General features: G+C 35.5%; 1 protein-coding gene across 7 annotated transcripts in view; it reads right to left on the reverse strand.

Moving 5' to 3' along the window:
• The window catches only part of LOC136034714 (voltage-dependent L-type calcium channel subunit beta-2-like), a 179,845-nt gene that overhangs the window by 84,913 nt on the left and 73,008 nt on the right, over positions 1-21,924 (reverse strand). For 4 of the 7 annotated variants that reach the window (XM_065716063.1, XM_065716064.1, XM_065716069.1 and 1 more), the window contains one exon: positions 4,741-4,857. In XM_065716063.1, coding sequence (XP_065572135.1) covers positions 4,741-4,857 — 117 coding nt within the window. Of the gene's footprint in view, positions 1-4,740; positions 4,858-8,389; positions 8,429-12,887; positions 13,044-21,924 lie in introns of those variants that run through there. The other 3 variants (XM_065716066.1, XM_065716070.1, XM_065716067.1) reach the window with 2 other exon arrangements.

Genomic DNA, 21,924 nt, shown 5'->3' on the forward strand with positions numbered 1-21,924 from the left:
CAATAGAAATTATTACGTATTTCCTCAACACATCGCTCTTCACGCTAAAGTGTTTTAGTACTTTAAAAAAGCTTCTTATTGTTCCAAATTAAACGATCTTTGTGTTTCAGGAGTCAATCTTAAAGAATTAAAGGGAAAATTCCTCCAGCAGAAAAAAAATTTCCCCCTTCATTCAAAAAAAGTATGCATACTTGCCAATAATAAAGGCTATACGTAAATAATGGGCAAAAATTATAAATTAAAAACCTTTCCCCAGGGGCTGTAGGGAGGAGGTCATGTTATCTCCAAAGGTATAGTTATTAGGCCTTTCAACTATGTTGAACAAAATGGCTATCTCAAAATTTTGACCGGATGGTTTTGGGTAAAAAAGGAGCATGGGAGGGAGCCTAGTTGCCCTCCAATGCTTCTGATCACTTAAAAATAGGGCACTAGAACTTTTTATTTGCGTTCTAATGAGCCCTTTCCCGTCATTTTTGGACCGCTGGGTCGATAAGATCAGCCCTGGAAAAAACACATCCATGATCATTCTTCTGGCAAAAAACACTAATGCTAAATATTTGCAGAGAGGAGCTTGAAACTTCTACAGTAGGACTTTCTGATACTCGGAATCTGTTAGTGTGATTTTCATTATGATTCTTTGATTTTTAGTGGGTGTTTCCCCCCTTTTTCAAAAAATCAGGCAAATTTCTCAGGCTCGTAGCCTTTGATGAGTAACATTAAACTTAATGAAACTTATATATTTGGAGTCAAACAGTTCGAGGTAACGAACTGTAAGTAAGGAGCGACCCGGCTTAATAGTAATCTAAACTCTTAGCTCTATTTCCGAAAACAAAATTTTGATACCAATAAATACATTAAAAGACTTGGATTCTTATGCTAATATCAAATATGTAAGTTTTATCAAGTTTAGTTTTACCCATCAAAAGTTACGGGCCTGAGAATATTTGTCTCATTTAGAAAAAAAGGGGGAAGGCCCCCTTAAAAGTCATAAAATCTTAGTGAAAATAACACCATCAGATTCAGGGTATCAGAGAACACTACTGTATAGGATTCAAGCTCCTGTCTGCAAAAATTTTGCATTTTTACAAAAATACAAAAATTGTGTATTTTTTGCCAGAAGAAAGATCACGGATGTGTTTTTATTTGTCGTGTTTTTTACAGGGGTGGACTTATCGACCCAGTGATCCTAGAATATCGTGGGAGGGCTCATTAAAATGTAAATTAAAATTTCTAGTGCCCTTTTTAAGTGATCAGAAAGTTGGAGGACAACTAGGTCCCCTCCGACACTCATTTTTCACCTAAGTCACCCGATCAAAATTTTGAAATAGCCATTTTGTTCAGCACAGTCAAAAATATAATAACTATGTCTTTGAGGAAGACTTAATCCCCCATAGTCCCTGGGGACAAGGGCTGCAAGTTGTGAACTCTAGTCATTGTTTACATATAGTATTGGTTAGTGAGAAGTATAAAGATATTTTCAGGAAGGATTTTCTCTGGGGGGAAGGGGGAGAAGATTACGTGGGAGGATCTTTCCATGGGGGAATTTTTCATGGGGGAGGAGAATTTCCCATCAAGGAAGTGCCAGGTTTCCCAGGATTAATTAAAAAACGATCAGCAATAAAAAAAAATTGCAACTGAAAGTAAGGAGCAACATTAAAACTTAAAATGAACAGAACTTATTATGTATATGAGGGAGTTCGCTCCCTTGTCACTGCCTCTCCCTCAACACTAAAGTTTATTTAGTACTTTCACGAGAGCTATTTATTCAAATTAAACTCTTTCTGACTCAGGGGTCATTCATAAAGAATTGGAACAAAATTCGAACTTTAGCATAAAAAGGGAGGTATTGACGAGGGGAGAGCCCCCTCATATACGTAGCAAAAATTTACGAATATAGAAGTTCGTTACGCAAGTTAATTCGTACGTTACGTATATTTATTGCTAAAAAATGTTCGTAAATAAAATTAAAAGTTCTAGTGCTCTTTTTAAGTAGACAAAAATATTGCAGGGCAGCTAGACCCTCCCCCACCATTTATCGAACTGTTTGATTCCTCAAAGGCTGTCCTTTGCGGGAGGTATGGTTTAATTTGGGACAGCCTACATGGATCAATGAAACAGGGAAAGGGAAGCCACCCTTCAATTGAACTTATTATTTTTTTTTTAAAAGCTATGAACATCTTACGCTTGATTGAAAAACATCAAATATATTTATAGAAACAGTTTGTTTCTTCAAAAATAAAAAAATAAAACATAAAATGAAATAGAGAGAATACCATAAAATTCGAAGAGTAAAAAAGCAATGAAGATACATCCACGTTTATTTTATCAAACAGTCCTTGGAAACGAACTGCAAGTAAGGAGCAAATCTGCCAAATACTAATCGAAATTATAAAAAAATGGTATTTTAATCAAAAACCGATACTGCAAAAGAATTGACTTCTTTCCCTGATTCCAAAACTAGAAAATCCCTTAAGTTTAATTTTACCCGTCGAAAGTTACGAGCCTTAGAATATTTCCATATTTTTGGAAATAGGGAAAACAACCCTTTTTTCATCAAGGTATCTTAAGGAAAAAAGAAACATCAGACTCAATGTATGTTTGTCAATTAGAGTCAATGAAAGAACCAAATTGTTGATGTTTCGAGATACCATCTGCAAAAATGTGGAATGTTGTAAGAAAAAAGTACACTGATACGTTTTTATTTGTTTGTTTGTTATTTTCATATTTCTTCCCCCAGAGATGATCGTATCGAACAATTTGTCCTGAAAGAACGGTTAAGGGCTCACTCAACCGAAAATTCAAAGTTCTAATGCGTTTTTAACGTGATGAAAAAGATTAAAGGGTAACTAGCAATCCTCTCACATCCCTTTTCCCCCGAAGTCATCCGATCAAAATTTTGAGACGTTCACTTTGTTCAGCATAGCTGGAAGGTCAATAGCTATGCAGCTGGCAATGAAATGATCCCCCACAGCCTCCGGGGAACTGGCCCATTGCTTACATACAGTGTATGTTAGTGGGACGTATACAAACATTTTTCGGAAGGGAGGGGTAGAATTTTACATGGGAAGGGATGTTTCCAAGGGAAACTTTAAAGGAAAAAATTTAAAGGGGGAGGGGATTTTCCATAATTCTTATATGATATTCCTTTTATTTGTCTTACTTTCAATTTAGTAATTCGATTTGACATGTAGAGATGCTCCGGGGTAATTTGACAGTGGAATAACTCAGTGCGGTTGTAATTTTCTCCTTTGCCCAGTCTGTACGCCCTTTAAGTCTCAAGCTATTTGTCGAAACAATGTTTTCGGCCCATTTTTTGGTTTCATATTACTAGAGCCCAATTTTCTACAGCAATTTCTGATTTAACTAAGGAATTATTGACCCAATCTATATTTTTGGAATCACAAGTTGATGTTGCCTAGTTTAGTTTTAATTTTTCCACAATAGGGCGACCTGTTTTTTTTTTGGCTTCGTAATTCCCTCACTCTCCTCTACCCAAATTTGAAGTCCTCTTAGCCTAAAGAACGGCCCCTGAAAGTTCCAAGCTGGTCAGACGGTGGAGATCAAACTTGTCCGCATTTTCTACAAGATGTTGTTAGTGAAGACGGGACGGTGACCCAATGCCAGGGGGCTAGAAAGTCCAAGGGGCGCCAAAAAAGCATTGTAGAAGGTAGGTTGTTTTCCAATTACTTTAGGCCTCGAAAGAAAACTTGAGCTTGACCATCTGTTTTATACGAAGGGGATATTCCTTTTCCAAAATTATAAAACAGCTCTTACACTAATAGCTTTCAACGGGTAAATTTAAACTGGATAAGTTTTATATGTTGGGATTCACTATAAGAAAAAAAAAAATGGTTTGTTGCCAAGTATTGTTGAAGATGTATTGTTACAATCCATTATAATTCTCACTCTACTCCTAGATACTATATTGGAGCCAGGGGTGTCATTTGGGGGGGGGGCAGTTGCCTCCCTCCAATAATGTAGACAAAAATATTCTATATCCCATTCCCTTTGACTATCCGGATATGGACCCTTCTTGTCCCCCTTCTCAATAAAAATACTGGATATTCGCCCCTGTGTGGAGCAAAAACAATTGTATTTTCACTTTTTGGAAGCATCGCCTAAGGTGCCTCAAAAGAGACTTTTTGTCACATATTTTGTATTTTACAGAAGAGCAGAAAAACAGAAAAATGAGTTTCGGGTTTTTTAGATGTTATCAAAGTTTTATTGGATATACAATTAATATTTTTGGGCATCTATGCTAAGGTAATAACATAATATCTAGACAAAGTTCCGTTTTCCACTGTTTTTGTGAGCAAAAAAAAAATGCGAAAGCAGAAATTGCTTAATATTCTGAGAAGCAAATAAAAAGACGAAAACTATTCAGTCTAATCGATGAACATCTTGATTAATTTGAAAGAATGGGTTATGAAAAAAATTTAGGAAAATTAAACATAACACCTTCTGAAATACTGAATCCAGTAAAACCCACAAAACGAACACAAATTTTTTTTTTACATCACATAAAATCTCTTCCCTAGGCATGACTTGAAAACAATCTTGCCGTCCCACCCCCCTCCTCACTTTTTCAAGCTTAACTTGAAACAAGTTTCTTCTTAGGGCTCCGACACCACCCCTCAGGAAAATCATATTGTTATAGCCCTTCCTCTCCGAGCAGCTTAGCTTACGCATATATCTATAGGTCGGGGACAAATAGAACAAACAGAAAAGTCAATTGCTAACCTTTGCTTTCTCAAGCTGTGCCAGGGCTTGACGTTCGGTTTCCCTGCGAAGCGCTTCTCTCTCTTCGTCAAGAGAGAGATCAGAAGATGGGTGAGAGTAGTTTGAGTCTGCTGATCCCTAAAAAGACAATAATTTATGCAATTAACTTTAGTTTTATTCCAAAGGAAATGATAATCATTTCAGCAAAAATTTATAAAGAAGCAAATACATAGAAAAGAAAAGAAGACGCTAGAAACGCAAATAATCCTCTAATTCTGGGTTTAATAGTCTTCAACCTTAACAAGAGATGTACAAAATGGGTAGATCGACTATGTATTCTTTTTTTCTTTACTAAGATAATATTGATCACGAAACTTAAACTTTTTCCAAGCAACTCAAAGATAAGTCAGAATTTAATCACGAAACTTAAACTTTTTCCAAGCAACTCAAAAATAAGTCAGAATTTAATCCTGATAAAAATCATGTTTTTGTTGCTTTTGGGACCTTGCTCAGAATTTTGCTTCCACAAAAACTCTGCAGAACCCCCCATTTGCTGAATAATTGTCCTTTTTTCACTGGAATTCTATTGTTTTGAAACTAACTTTTTTCAACAGTGTTTAAAGTTGCCACCCCCCAATAATGTGGACAAAAAATTATTTATTTTTGATGCCCCTTGACTATCCAGATATGGACTCTTCTTGCTCCCCCCCCCCCGCAATAAAAATGCTGGAGATTCACTCCTGTCAGAAAACATAAAATAATTGTGAAATCAATATATTTCTTTTCTCACCTGATGTTTTCTCCTAGGGTAGAACTTTGCAATACTTAGTTTGATGTTAATTTCTTCTTTCAACTAATATCCTTTCAACGTTGCAAGTTATTATTTTTTCAAGTCAATAGTTTACAAATAAATAAAAGTTCAAATGGGAATAAGTCCATTTATTAGACAGTGAAAATAGATACAAGTAGAAACAAAAAATCCGGACATTTTGACCACAAATACAGCGATCATCATCAGCAGATATACTAAAGCATTAAAATTAAAAGTAACATATTTACATAGAACAAAATAATTAGTTCCGGTTCATTTACTGGATTTGTCTCAGAGAGTTCAATATCTGAATTCATCCAAAGTCTTGAGTTGTAAATTTTCTTCTTTAATATTGCCCAAATCTAAATTGAATTTATAATGAAGATGGCAAAATCTTCTTCGTATTCTAATTCCAAGAATAATGTTGTTGAATTTATAGCTATTTACTTGATTGGTCACATATCCCCACATGTATGACATATTTTTGACGTAATACCTTAAATTAGGTATCGAAAATAAGATATCGATCGCTGTATACGTGGTCAAAATATCAAAACTTTAGTATATATTTTCACAGTCCAATAAATGGACTTATCTTCATTTTAACTTCTATTTGTTTGCCATAGAAAGGCAGGGTGGTCTTAGAAAGAAATACCTAATTTAGGGTGTTACGTCAAAAATAGGTCAGTGATTTATTTTAATTTTTACGCATTGTCTTTATTTTTACTTACACTTTGGTTTGCATTAAGTATTACTTTTTGAAAACTCATCTGTTTTACGAATAACACCCTTGAATTGAAGCGTTTTAGTAGAAAGGAGATTTTCTAAATTCAATCATGTAAGGATTCAAAACACTCAAAAATCATAGTGATTATGTCAATGACTTTCAGAAATTGGCCTAAGACAACCATTATAATGTTTTTACTTCCTATATCCCTGGTTTGAAACGAGGAGTAAATGTATATGTTATCGTGAATGTCCGGAAATTGGCGAATGTTGACATTCACCGGTGAATATCCGAAATACCTTCTTCTCTCCATGGATTTAGCCAGCGATGCGGGTCAACTTTTCTATTTGATGCAAAGTTTGATGATGACAGGTTAGGTTAGAATAGGTTGGGTTTGGTTAGTTGAGGTTACCCTGGGTTAGGTTAGATTTTTCGCCCATTTCTAAATCTTAGAACCAAACTTAACCTTATCTAACCTAGCATAGCCTAAACTAACATAATCTATCCTAACTTGAACTTTTACCATTATAGCTTGCATAAGATTGAAAAAGCTGACTCGCAAAGCTAATTGAATCCAAGCAGAGAAAAAGGAATTTCGAATTTTCACCGGTGAATGTCGACATCAACCAATTTTCGGACATTCAGGGTAACATATATACAAAGAGGAGCTACACCAAGCCTTTTAACCGTTTGTTTTATTCTACGTCAGATGTGAAGTCAAGTCTGACGTCTACATTTCTAAGGGACAAGATTTATTTTGTTTTTGATGTTCGACTCGTGCTATCTATTTAATTTAAGCTTTTTTTTAAAGGATGCAGTGCAATCAGGGGTGCAGCTGGGTTTCGAGTTTGGAGGGGGAGTTATAGGTTTCGTAGTTTGGAATCTAATGTGTCGGCACTGCACGGCAGTCCCCTCTCTTCTTAGCTGCACCCCTGAGTGCAATCACAAGACTAATTTCGTCTAAATCTAGTCAACTAAATTACAAACAAAACTTATAAAGCCCAAAATAGATTGCAAGACAATAGAATCTAATAGTGTAAAAGTTAAAATAGTTACAAATACTTAAAAAGCGCAAAATAGATGAAGAAACACTAAAATTATAGAGAGTAATGTTTAATACTTTGCATAAATATTTTTCAAATAATGTAGGATTATTTCAGAGAATTTTCGAATTGCTACAGTTTTGTTTTTATAATCCAACCTAAAACAAAAAACTACCATCTTTTGAGGAACCAAAATTGGCATACACTAGCACCAATTTAAGACAGAAAAAGAGAAAACTACCCAGAAGAGCTATGTTTAAGAATACGGCCACCTTTTCAGGAAAGTTTCGGATGTGCAGTGTTACCATCTTCTAAATGGCATCTAGTGGCTTACCATGTTTTCTTTTTATGGTAGCTTTCACATTGGGCAATGGTCCGCAGTCTACAAAGGCAATACCGTGTGAATATGGGCGAGAGTTCGGTATTTTGAAAGATCTTGACCAAATAGTGCAATTTAGCCAAATTGTTTATTAGGCTCATTTTTGACTTTGTGTCACAATTGCGGCTCACATTTTTTTCCACTTTTATGGACTTGCTACTGGGACTCAGTTATTCAGTAATAAACAGAAGTGCTAGGCATCAATCATTAGGGACCGTTTAATTACATTATTGGTTTTTATTCACCAGGCAACCACCTGGAACTTGAACTTAAAATTCCAATCTTGTTGGAAGAACCAAAATCATTTAATGACAGTTCTACTTGACAAACCATCCTGACAATATTCCTTTTACATCAGTCCAAATTTTGTTACTGGAAAACTTGAAATTAGAAAGTACCATAAATAAAAAAAAATAAAAAAAATTGATTATGCTGCTTCTGAAAAATCTGCCCTTAGATCTTTTTCATTGCACCTTGCGTTTTTGTCAGGAGAACTTTACGCTCATATATACCAGCGGAGCGGTTGAGGGGGTTCAGACCCTCTACTTTCCTGAAAACGAAAATGTAATACAAGATAAACATAAATTTCCCCATGCTGACACAATAATTATAATTGTTAGTTTCTAGCACAAACTACAGGAGGTATAATTAGACGACTATTTTAACCATAAAAAAAACAAAAAGTATCTAATCTAACAGTTAATTCTTACCAACTGCTTGTACTTGGACATAGGTTAGTGAAAGTCAAACTAAAAAGAAAAATAAATAAAGAAACATTTCAAGAATAAAAATTAGCACTCACTTTTTTTTAGGGCTGATACATGGAAGAACTATCTAAAATAAACTACTATTTCTGCCCAGGGCTGCCGCTAAAAATTTGAAAATTCCTCAAATTTGAAAAAAAAAACTCGATATCAAGGAGGCACACTCGTGCCTCTATAAAGAGGCGACACACGACAATGTTAAGCGATCTTCGGTTCCAGTGGTCGCAGACGGATGGGGAGGGATGCATTTCGTAGCCCGAGCTCCAACTAAGAAACCTGCAAAATTTCATCCCCCTCCAACTTTTTCTTCATGGGGAAAATCTGGCCGAAAGTTTCGACCTGTCAACCCAAGCCCCCCTTTAACGTTGTCCGATCGGGCTGAAATTCACAAGTTAAGGTCCCCTAGGGCCCAGGAGCTTATCCGCGAAATTTCAGCTTGATCCGATAACTCCTTCCCTGTTTTCCAGAAACCACGCATAGCCACTTAAAATTCATTTACTTTCTTTTTCGCCACGCCTACAGGTCACATCCGACATCGGATCTGGGTGTACGAAGACTCATTCGATGCGGAATTCTCCGAGTAAGTGCCCATGAAAGTTTCGTAGGAAAATCTTAACCCCCCGAAAGTTTCGACCCTCCAACTCCCCACCACCCCTTTTAACGTTGTCCGATCGGGCTGAAATTCACAAGTTAAGGTCCCCTACGACCCAGGAGCTTATCCGCGAAATTTCAGCTTGATCCGATAACTCCTTCCCTGTTTTCCAGAAACCACCCATTAGCTATTTAAATTAACGGATTTCTCTCCATAAGAGCCCATGTTAATTTGAAATTTTTAAAAGCTATTGAGAAGTTATATTTACACACATGCAAGTTATTAGCTCAGTTGGTAGAGCGTGAGACTTTTAATCCTCGGGTCAAGGGTTCAAGTCCCTTACGGGCGGTTTTTTTTCACAACATCAAAAAAATTTTGATAACACCTGGACAGCTTATCATTTGAGAGATAACAGAATATTAGCTTCTTATGAGCAAAAGAAACATTTCGGTCATTCTATCTATTTTTTTTTCTATTTTATACAATGATTTAAAAGCGGGGGGGGGGGTTCCTCTCCTAATTCCTGTACGAGGAGTACAGGAATTATTAAATTACATCCACCATGGATTGTAGAAAAACGTACAGAATTAATATGAAAAAAATTAAACCTGTACAAAAGAGTCTTTAAAAGCGGGGGGTTTGCCTCTCCTAATAGTCTTCTTATAGTCCTAACAGTCTAATAGTCCCATGTTAATTTTTGAAATTCTTAAAAGTTACGAATATCAACATTCAAGTACATCAAAATAATCAGCTCGGCACGGCGAAAATGACTGCAAGCATCATAAAAATCCAGCTCCATTCCAGAAAAATTTTTGATAACACCTGGACAGCTTATCATTTGAGAGATAACAGAATATTAGCTTCTTATGAGCAAAAGAAACATTTCGGTCATTCTATCTATTTTTTTTTCTATTTTATACAATGATTTAAAAGCGGGGGGGGCGGCAGCCACCCAAGTTCCTCTCCTAATTCCTGTACGAGGAGTACAGGAATTATTAAATTACATCCACCATAGATTGTAGAAAAACGTACAGAAATAATATGAAAAAAACTTCGTTTTCTTAAAGAGTTAAAGAGGCTGCGTCCCAAAGTCGAACCTTAAAACGTACAGGAATTAGAAGAGGCAGTTGGGGGGCTGCCGCCCCCCAAACCCCCAGCTTTTAAAGACTCTTTTGTACAGGTTTTTTGTTTTTTTGCTAACCCCCAGCTCTTGGCTTCGGAAAGGCCCTCTTTTAATTAACAAAAAATTGAAATGAATGAATAATGGAATAACTTCGAAAAATGTTAAACACAAGAGGACAGGAGAACCATTGCGCAGAAACTAGTAATTAGTAACAATGAAGTCCCCCCCCCAAAAAAAAAACCTGTACAAAAGAGTCTTTAAAAGCTGGGGGTTTGGGGGGCGGCAGCCCCCCAACTGCCTCTTCTAATTCCTGTACGTTTTAAGGTTCGACTTTGGGACGCAGCCTCTTTAACTCTTTAAGAAAACGAAGTTTTTTTCATATTATTAAGCAGTTAATATCGAGATATTATGCATTATTAATGGATTAATGGTAATGAACGACAATAACATGTATTCAACATACTTATTTTGAGTAATGCTAATTACTCAAATGCAGCATATCCCAAGGAGTGACACCTGCTTTTGCCTACGAGGGACAAATTAAATACCAAGTTTCAGAGTGAACATGTAATATAAAACAATGTGAGCTATGCTGTTTTATCATGTGTCTGGAGCACGAACTGTTTAGAGAAAGATATTAGCAGACAGACACTTGATGAAAAAACTAGAAGAAGTTGAAAAAAATACTAGACTGTACAGTGACTACCACAGAATGCAACAAATGTTTCTATTAGGTCAAAGAGACTATCATTATGGCCGGATTGGTTATGTTTTTAAACAATTTTTTCCGGTCACTAAAGTTTAAAAAATAATTCAAAAATATTTTAAATATGCTAGTTAACAACAATTTGTATGTAATTAAGCGCAACTAGTTGACTAAGGCATTGTTTCTACTTTTCGTTTCTAATCTTTTTTTTAAATCGTGGTTGTCGCAAAATAGAAAAAATAAAACTTAGTGTCAATATTACAAACTCAGTGTCAGTACTACAATCAGATTGAGACAATTCTACCTCCCCTTGAAAAATGAACAATCCCGTCAGATAGTTTCTCGCCCAGCCATGCAGAAAATCCAGTTCCACCCCATTACTATTGTAGTACATCTAAACACAGGGGCGCCGTCATTTGCATTCCGTTCTTTTTTCGTTTTTTACTCTTTTTTTAAGTCAACTTGTCAATTTAATCAATTATTTGTAGCTAATTTACCCAATTAACAACAATAAGCAAGCCTTTCCTACGAGTGTAAAGAGCAAAGTTGAAACTTAAAACGAACAAAATTATTTATCTTCAGCCGGTTCAGTCTAAATTTGCAAAATTGGCATAAAAATATTTGGTTGCTGCTATCTTTTCCCTATTTTACGAATATAGAAACTCATGCTGAAGATGAATCGGTTTTTCTTTGTGTCAAACGTTAGATAAACGTTTGGTAATAACGGAAGTTATAGCTATTTGTCGATTCACAATGACAGATGGAAAAGTAGGTTTGTAGCTAAAAGTTCAAATTGGATAAAAGTAAAAAAAAATGACCTGGGCGCGAGCATAGAATGGATAAGAGACGAAGACTGGTGGCTGAATGTGGAAGGGGATCGAAGTATATTTCCGGACATTTTGATAAAATATCCAAAAAAACCGGAATTCGAAAGATAAATTTTTACTAACAATAAACCTCCTCCACTCTAAAAAAAATCGTTAATTTTAGTTTTGTGACTAATTAAATAGCGAATGGCCCAATAGGACTTTCGTGTGAATAAATCTGTCTATCTATGTGTTTTAACTATATAGCTAATTTGGTTGAAAATAGATAAATGAAAGAGTTAAAAGCAATTTATGCCAAGGACAGATCAATGAGGCCAGACAGGGCGACCCTCCCCCTAAAAAACTTCTGGCACCCTTATTCCGTTCTTTTTTCTTTTCTAAATCTTTTTTAAAATAAACTTGTCAATTTGGTGCCCACCTCAAGTCACGCTGACGCCATTGGTCCAGTGGTCCCCCCCAAGATTTTTTTCTAGACCGGCTCCTGTCTAACCATGTAGGAAGTTAATCAATAATAGAAATAAAAAAATAGAAATTTCAAATGCCTACAAATACAGATAAAATCAGCACTACGAGGCACAACACTCAATCGCAAGCCTTGAGTGAAAAAAAATCTAATTACTACTAAATCCAAAATCCCCTCGAAAAATTCCCCTCAACTTTCTTTGAAAGGAGCCTATACTAATTAACCTGTGAAAAATTACGCTAGTCACCTGGAATGGGGTAAGATTTTAACACCTTGAAGATGCTAACTTCTTTATTAACAATCAAATCTCATATTTACGAAATTGATATGTGTTCTTGTGTATGTCCTCCCAAAATTATTCATTATGCATTTCAGTTTTTCTCACAAACCGATTATCCTTTTTTTTAAATTAAAAGTTTATAATCATGCTGATGAAAAAAATGATCAGGTTTGACCACGTTTTGTCCAAATCACTAATGTTATCATCTCACTGCGACGAATATGTTGCAAAAGTGCCTAAAAAGCATTTTAGGCTAAAAAATAGCATAAATTATCAGCTATTTAATGATAAGAGAAAAACGTAAGTGATTTCACGTCAAAATATCTGTACTATGTTTGGTGTCATCTTTATGATAATTATTTTTAAAGAATTTCTTACCCTTACCCTCGTCAAAGTTGTTTTTGGAAGACCCTAGCATCCAATAAAACGTTTCAAGAAAATACATAAGCAAACCTGAGCAAACAGTTTATTATATCCTTGATATCCCATCATATTTCAGGCACATAATTATATTTAGGTTTCCCTGGGTGTTCAAGGAGGATCCCTTCATTACTGAACCACTTGCAAAATCATGAAAGCTCCAAGTGCTCGATCGATTTAGTTTCCCAGATGAGAACTAAGGCAAAAGTCCTGCCTTCGAGAATTCAGCGTATGCTTTTCATTTCTGTAAACATTCTAGATGGAATTTGTTATTTCTTTCAATGTTTTATGGCTGTAGAGTTAGGGAAAATATATCAAAACTATCATAAAGTTTTCTACTGATGAAAACCAAGCCTGATTAGGGTAGGACCCCGTTTGAATAATTAATTCATGGAATTACTGTTGTTTTTGTCTTTTTCAGGCAATGTCAGCCAACTTCAGCGATGGTACCATGTTTATCTGTACCTATCTTTATTGTGCACGTTGTGGTAGATAACACAATATTACAGAATTATAGGAATAATATTTATTACATCCTTTGTTATTAGACGGATTTTTGTTTATTTAAGAGCAATGTATCTCCCGTATATTTTTTTAGAGACAACACTCAATCATTGGCTATAGTAACGAGACATAAGCCTCCAATTTATTACTGAATTTTCTTCTTCTTTTATTCACGGAGTCCCTTCAAATAAATGGGTTGACTGTAGGAATTTTGCAGGGGCTGAATCCACTAAAAGTTGGAAGTTTTATAGCCTTTCACAATCTACTCGAACCCCTCCAGTGAGTCTTTTCTACCCAGCCCTTCCCCCTTCGATAACTCCAAAGACTTCTGATCAAAGTTTTGAGACAGCCATTCTGTTAAATATATAGTCGAGAGATCCAATAAGTGGGCCTTCAGTGATGACATGGCCACTACAGGCTCTATGACAAGGGCCACAAATAATGCAAATTACTAACTTTTTAAGTAGGTGCCTGATAGTGTAATTGGGCAGGAGGCTTATTTTATGTCTGGTGTTTGATTGAGTTGAAATTTTCAGGGATTGTTCCCTATGCCAAATGAAACAAATATTTTATCATGTAGGGGAAGAGGCTGAAGGGTAGGGTCTAAATAATTGGTCTACAAGGATTTGTTTAAAAATTTTGTTATATGTGCCCCTGTTGGACTGGAAACTATCCCCAAGAAGCGATGTGGAACTAGAAGAAACGTGTGTATCCAAACTAACAAAATTTCACTTCTGGATTATCTTAGAAGCAGCTTGGGGATCTGTTTAAATTTTCAGGGGGCTTTGGAGGACAAATAAGCCTCAAATTTTGACTTTAAGGGAGTTGTACAAGTAGAGAAAAAGAAAATATTTACCCAGGTTATCAAAATGAAATCTCAATCTCAATATGTGCCCACAAAATCCTTGATATCTCAGCAACGACAGATAAGGGCCTTCATGTTTTGTAATTAGAGGGGGATATGTGGGGGTAAAGAAGGCATTTTTCTGATCCACCTAAAAGCTTTGAAATATTCTCCCCTTTTTTTTCCTGGCCATAGAGCCTTACAGGGGAGTTTATGTCTTTTTGTTGTAAAATTTATTGATTGATTGAAGTAGTGAAGTAAGTCAAAAGACAATATACGTTCCCATGCCATAAAAATGGTGTTCCAATCATGAAAGATTGGAGGGACTGAGTAAAAAATTTAGGGATTAGGGCAAAATATATTTTGGTCTTCTATTGATCTGTCCAAAAAAGGACCGATCGTTTTCTATAAAGCTTGAACGCTTGAAAAACGGGTACCTATATTTCGTCTCTCCATTTAGAGCTTCAAATAACGATTATAATTTTTACACACGCAAAACTAATTTCAAACTAATTTTGGCTTCACTGGTTTTTGCGGCCTAAAATGGACCCAAATTTTGTTAATCTCTGATATATTTATAACTTACAGGGTATGAAGACGGGGTCAGGTAGCCCTGAATGAAAGCATACATTTTTTTTTTTTTTTTAAGATTTGTTATATATACTTATGACACCTGAAACTAGTCCCAGAATTATTTTTTTCAGAGTAGCTCAGATTCAACAGGAATGTGGGTAATGCATATACAGTCAGACACAAAAACACACAAAGATAGACACAGAAAAAGGAAAACACATAGTCAAACCCACAGGCACAGGGGGTGAGAGACAGGTTATCTCATATACAGTGAAAACATTGCCTAAAATAACGAAGACAAAGGTTGTTTCTTAAAATTGTTCCATTGTTTCGTGGCGCCAAAATAGGTCCAAGTTTTGTTTTGTCCCCAGTTAGCTAAAAACTTCCCTGGCATGTATACTGGGCCTTAGAAATACAGGAGTAAAAAAATTGATCGCTTATATTTAGGAATTATTATAATGGGCTCATTATTTTTTTTCTATAAAAATGTAGTTTTACTGATTCCTTGCGCAAAATGCTGGACTTTTTTTGTATGCTGACCTGTTTTAAACTTTCGGTATATGAATACACGTCACTTGAAATTCCAGGACCAAGGGAACATCAATTAGGACAATAGATTAAGGAACTAGATCTGGCTGTTTTTATTCGTGAAGTTCTTTTTTTCTAAAACAACAAAACGGAATTCCGTTAAAAGATTCCCTTGAAAAAAATTACGACAAAATACAACATAAAAATATTCTTTCGACGAATGGTGGATTAAGATATGTGTATATTCAGGATAAAATCAATAAAACTAAAATTAACAGTTTTTCAAAACAGTCCCAGGATCCTTACCTCAGCGAAGTTAAACCAGGACTGATAAATAAATTGTAATGAAACGAGGCCATTCATTGAAATGAAAGAAAATGATTTAAAAACACGTTTTTAATGCCAGCATAGCCTTTTCCCTGCTGATCTCATAGGTCTATTTGTGACAGGTTCTGTGTTAATTAAATTTAAAAAAAAAACAAGTTTTTTTAACGGAAAGTAAGGAGCGACATTAAAACTTAAAACGAACAGAAATTACTTCGTATATGAAAGGAGATGCTTCCTCATCAACGCCCCGCTCTTTACGCTAATGTTTGACTCTTTCTCTTAACTCTACTTTTTAAAACAGTAAAAAACTTTAGCGTAAAGAGTGGGGCGTTGATGAGGAAGCATCTCCTTTCATATACGAAGTAATTTCTGTTCGTTTTAAGTTTTAATGTCGCTCCTTACTTTCCATTAAAAAAACTTGTTTTTTTCTATTTAATTTCTGAACGTTTTTGAATCAATGCTTGATTTGATTTTGGCTCTCAGCAAATGAATAATTAAAACGAAATTTGCATTTTTTTTTTTTTTTTTTGCTAAATGGCTTTCTCATAGTTTTAATCGAATGATTTTGAGAAAAAGGAGCGGGGGAGGAGGCCTAGTTGCCCTCCGATTTTTGGTTACTTAAAAAGGCAACTAGTACTTTTAATTTTTTTTTATCAATGTTTTTATTAGTAAAAGATATACGTAACTTACAAATTAACTTACGTAGCGAACTTCTGTATTCTCATGTTTTTATTACGTATACGAAGGGATTCACCCCCTCGTCAGAACCTCGCTCTTTACACTAAAGCTTAAATTTTGTTCCAATTTCTTAAGAATGGCCCCTGGACCACAAAAGCCGTAGAATAAATAGTTGAAATTACTAAAAATGCTTTAGCTTTAAAAAGAGCGAGGTATTAGGAGGAGGTGAGCCCATCATATGAGTAATAATTTCTGTTCATTTTATATTTTAATGCTTCTCCTTACTTTCAATTGAAAAAACTTTTTCATATTTATTTTTTCATTGTGCTTTTTAAATAATGCTAGATAATCCTGCGCTCCCTTCATGAAAATTTTCTTCTCCCATAACAAATTCCTCCAAGGAAAGTTCCCCCAACATATCCCCTTCTTCTCAACTCCTCCCCCCAACCTAAAAATCCCCCTGGAAACGTCTGAACACTTCCAAATAACCATTACTGTACGTAAGCACTGGTCAAAATTTGTAACTTGTGGCCCCTCCCACGGGGACTGTGGGGGAGTAAGTCGTCCACAAAGACATAGGTATAAGGTTTTTTTACTACGCTGAATAAAATGGCTATCTCAGAATTTTGATCTGGTGACTTTAGGAAAATAATTAGCGTGGGAGGGGGCCTAGGTGCCCCCTCCATAGGAGCTTGAAACTTCTACAATAGGGTTCTGAATCTGATGGTGTGATTTTCGTTAAGATTCTATGACTTTTAGGGGTTGTTTTCCCCCATTTTCAAAAATAAGGCAAATTTTCTCAGGCTCGTAACTTCTGATGGGTAAAATTAAACTTGATTAAACTTATGTATTTAAAATCAGCATTAAAATGCGATTCTTTTGATGTAGCTATTGATATCAAAATTTCATTTTTTAGAGTTTTGGTTACTATTGAGCCGGGTCGCTCCTTACTACAGTCCGTTACCACGAATTGTTTGATATCTATTGTTTTTTATAATATTTCTTAAGGCCTTTTTAATTAAATTTGTGTATAGAGAATTTAGTGAATATTCTCCTAAATCCCTAGTTAAGGAAATATTATTATTAATCTTAAGTCTGATTTCAATTGCTTCTCGAACTACTTACTTTATGCCTAGATGTGGCTAGCATTTTAAAAAACATGGCTGCTTAAAGCAGAACCAAAAGACACAGAAGTAATATTAGAATTCAGAACTTTGATAATATCATCCTTATGCTGTTGTAGACGTTTCTCGAAATTCCGGTGGGTTCTCCCAAACATAGAATTTGCCACAGTCACCTGGTATTTGATAGACACCTCTTTGGCTAGTAACTGGAGTAACACTCCCATAAAATCAACGATAATTTACTATGTGAGAATCCCGATAAGCCCCAAAAAATAATTTACCTCCCATATATCCCAAAATTACTAGGAATCTTAAAAAAGTATACACACAAAATAATCTGTATGTTGTGTTTACCAATAATTTGAAAATCATAAATCTCTTAAATTCTGGTAAAGATAAAACTCCAGTTACTCGCCAAAGAGGTGTCTATCAAATACCATGTGACTGGCAAATTTTATGTTGGAATAACTAATTTTAAGTGGGAAGTCCCTAGCCTTGCAGGTACCCGAAAGGATCGAGGCAGCCCTTTGCAGAGGCCGTTGTTCATAGATCTATATCTTACACTCTGCCTCACTTTTCCTCCTCTAGAGGATCCTCCCACGATGGTGTTCTGCGTCACCATGAAATTTAACCCATTCCTGGGAGAAAGTTTGTAGCTCATGGGACGTCCGGACACGCCGGTGGGCCCCGTTGAGCGTACAATTGAGGGTCTTCTTCTTCCTCCACCTATATATGTGGCCTTGGGCGAGGGTACCCCGGTTTCTACTATTCACCCCAGGGATAAAGTCCCCCTTGTCCTCGCCTCCTATGGAGGTACCTACATATCTGTAGGGCGTTCCCCTATTGCCAATTATGGACTATATCATTAATTCTGAATATGATTATTAGGTAAATATTATTATATAATAATAAAAACTTGATAACCGTCTATAACAGTTACAACCGTTAATAACAGTTTATATAGTAACCTTTAGTTTATATAATAACATAATTTGGGCTATATATTTACACATTAGGGTGGTGGGATAAAGCATTTGGACAGCACCCCTATGGAACCGGTTTTCTGAAATCTAACCGAAGCGTAATTTTTGAGTGTATTCCGTATTCTTAACAAGCACCACATCGATTTAGTAGTCAATTTTGTAAATTACAATTAAATTAGAGTCTTAAGTAGCAAAACTGAAAAAAGAACTTCACAAATATTCTTAATATTAGCCAACAATAGAACTATGACAACTAAAAAAGAAAAAATGTTAAATTAGAAAAGTGTTTTAAAAAAAGCTCCTCAAAGAAAAGTAGAGAGCCATAATAAAATCTAAAATGAGCAAAAATAAATTGCTTTAATAACTCAAACTTAAAATGAACATAAATTATTATCGATGATTAAATGGAACCCATAGCGAGCAGATATAAATAATCAAAAAAAATGATCCGATCAAATATAAAGATAACTGATACCTCCACAGAGGAGTAAATAAACTCTAAAACGAACAGAATTTCAAATGAATAATCAAGTTCAACTTAAAACAAACAAAAATTGCCACAAACAGGAGAGGGACTACAGTACCCTAAGCTTTCTAAGGACTAGGTTTTTAGGTTAAGTTAACTTCTAAGTATCATTAGTTCTATCTACTACGCTTGATTATCATGTTGATCATTAATTTGAGAAAAAAATTCCGCAAAGAAAGTTGTTCAAAGAAAACTAAAGAGCAACATGAAACTTAAGATGAGCATAAACAAAGTCAAGTAATTTTTCAAGGGTAAAACTACCATAAATCCCCATCGATAAAGAAATGAAACCGAAAACGAACAGAAATTACAATAAATTTCCAATTTGAACTCAAAACGAGTAGAAACTACAACAAAGAGTAGGGTAAATGCTTCTTGTGTCTTCTAAAGACCAGAAAATAATTAGCACTTTCCTCCAACATCCACTTTAACACTCACTGAAAGTTCTAACTTAATACCCGTAGCTTTGGTAGCAGTAGTAGTAGTAGTCGTAGCGGTAGCAGTAGGAGTAGCAACAGTTATAGTTTAAATAGTAATTGTTATAGCAGTTATAGTAGTAGTACTACTACATATGGTTTAAACTCTCTAAAAAAACTCAAAAAAGCTTAGTTTCCAGTAAAGTTTTAGTTTTTCAGAACTCTACGACTATTAGGAAATATCACGAGCCAATTTGTTTGTAACAGTTTGTTCAAAAGCATGTTGCATAAACCGCAAATAATTCACTTCTGTTTATTTTTAGTTTCAACTTTGCTTTTTACTTACATTAGAAAAACTTTTTTTCAGCGGTGATCGTATCAAAATAGAATAGTTATAAAATAGAATAGCATACCTAGAATAGCTGGGGACGCCTCATCCAAACGGAGACCAAATGCCCTGTTACCCTACTCTTTTTCATGAAATAAAAGCGGTCACACCAGAGTAAAGGGATATTTTCTACCATTTTGCGGCCTAAAATAGCAATTTTGGCCAAAAAAGGGCCAAAATGATGACCAGTCGAAATTCCAATATAACCAAACGATTAGATTTATCATAAAGCTACCTATTCAGCTTTTTAGTTCGAAGGTCAACGGAAAAGCTCGTTCTTTGGCCCATTTACCGGCCTCCTACCCCTTCCCCTAAGCAAAATTTGAAGTTCCCTTGGCCCATGTAACGAGTCCCTGAAACTTTCAAGCCGATCAGACAGCCAGGATCAAACATCCCGACCCTTGTTTCTATTATAAAACCTGTTACTGAACGATTGACAATTTGCTTACTGTAGGACCGTTGCTCCTGGAGCTATATGAGTCGTGTCATTCTCAGAGGACCTTCTCTAACCTTTTTCTGGACCTTTTGGACATTTCCGACGAAATGGTTATTTTGAAACATTTACCCGAAACCATGGGGAAGATGGGTGCCCGGGAGCAAAAAGGGTAGAGATAGGGTAGAGATAGATAGAGAGAAGGGTAGAGAAAAAGGGTAGAACAGTAGAGATATTACTCTCCAACAGCTACCAACTCTTAAAAAGGCCCTAGAATTTGAGTTTTCAATTGAATGAGTCCATACCCCATCTACAATCACTCCTTTTATACGAAGGGGAAGGAAAAAAAGGAAATCTACCCATACAATCGGTAATGTCAAAAAACAATCATGCGACGTGGATATGCAACTGGTAACTGAAATTAGTGTTTCTCAATTGAGTCATTTGGTTTCAAATCCTCATAAGAGAGTACAGGGTGTTTTTTTTTCTTTTTTCTTTTTTTATGCTTGATGGCCGACCGGTACCGCTGATAGTAAATAATAGAGAGCCACTTCACAGTTTCCCAACTTAACGGTATTGCGTTGACTAAGATAAATTCATTTTAAAGAAGTAACATTTCAGGAAAGTTAATTTAGCTTTGGAGCACTTTAAAGAAAGACGCATTGCGACTGTTTCTTTTATCTAGTCGATCGTCTTTTCCAGAATTACGGATGAGTCATGATGTTGAAGTTTTGGACTAATGTAGATAGGAAAAACACAGACTGAGCTGGCTAGTTAAAGCTCTATTAGGCTTATTGTCCGAAATAAGTCCGGTGTTTTGAGTCAAAAGCTAAGAATCTTTAAACACAATAAGACAAAAAGCGGAAAAATGGTAATTCTGAGAACGTCAGGCTCAACCTATGGAGTAGGGAAAAAAATTTGGACAAAGTGGGTGTCAAACCATCTTCACTTATTCTTACGAATTTTATCTAGTTGTGATTTTTTTTTAAGCCTGCCATTAGTGAGATTTGTATCCTTGGTCTTCTGTAAATTAAGCAGGCGCATCGCAACTTCTTGATCTTGATGTTATGTGACAGGAACATACCTGGCAAAGTTACTACATCCATGAAGACTTGTGTAATTCTTTCCAATAATTTGTTTCTTTTCTAAATCTGCTGCCGTATGGAAAACTACTTTATACATACCATATGCATTTGGTGAGTGTTCGCCATTAATTTTTTTTTCTTTTTTTAGAAGGACTTTTGCCTCGGACATGGATACTTTTTAGGCATACCTGTATACAAAGAGCATACAACTACATCATCTGACAACTCATCATCACACCAAGCTATCAGAGACCAACACGACCAACTATGCTCCTTCTTCACTCTGCTTTTCTTCCTCCCAAAAAGTTCATGTTTCAATGAATCCTTGTTTATTACCTATACCATTTAATGCAGGGAGGTTCTGCTTTTTCTGTTTGGCGCCAGCTATATTGTAAAAATGTGGTAATTTATCATTTTCCATCCCTAAAACGTGTTTCAACCATCTGTACCTTTTCCTCTTTATAGACCTAGAATGTGGGATGGAACCACAACTATCTTTAGATAATTCTTCCGGAAAGAATCTAGCACCTGAAGTAGTTCAGGCTATTGTTATTTTAGAGCTGAATATTACTAACTTGCTTTCCACAAACACAAAAATGAATTTCACTCATCGATAAAGCCTTGACAAATCGGACATTTTGCTTCTTTGTTTATTTATTTG

Source organism: Artemia franciscana, chromosome 13 (assembly GCF_032884065.1).
Source record: "Artemia franciscana chromosome 13, ASM3288406v1, whole genome shotgun sequence".
Classification (NCBI taxonomy): Eukaryota; Metazoa; Arthropoda; class Branchiopoda; order Anostraca; family Artemiidae; genus Artemia; species Artemia franciscana.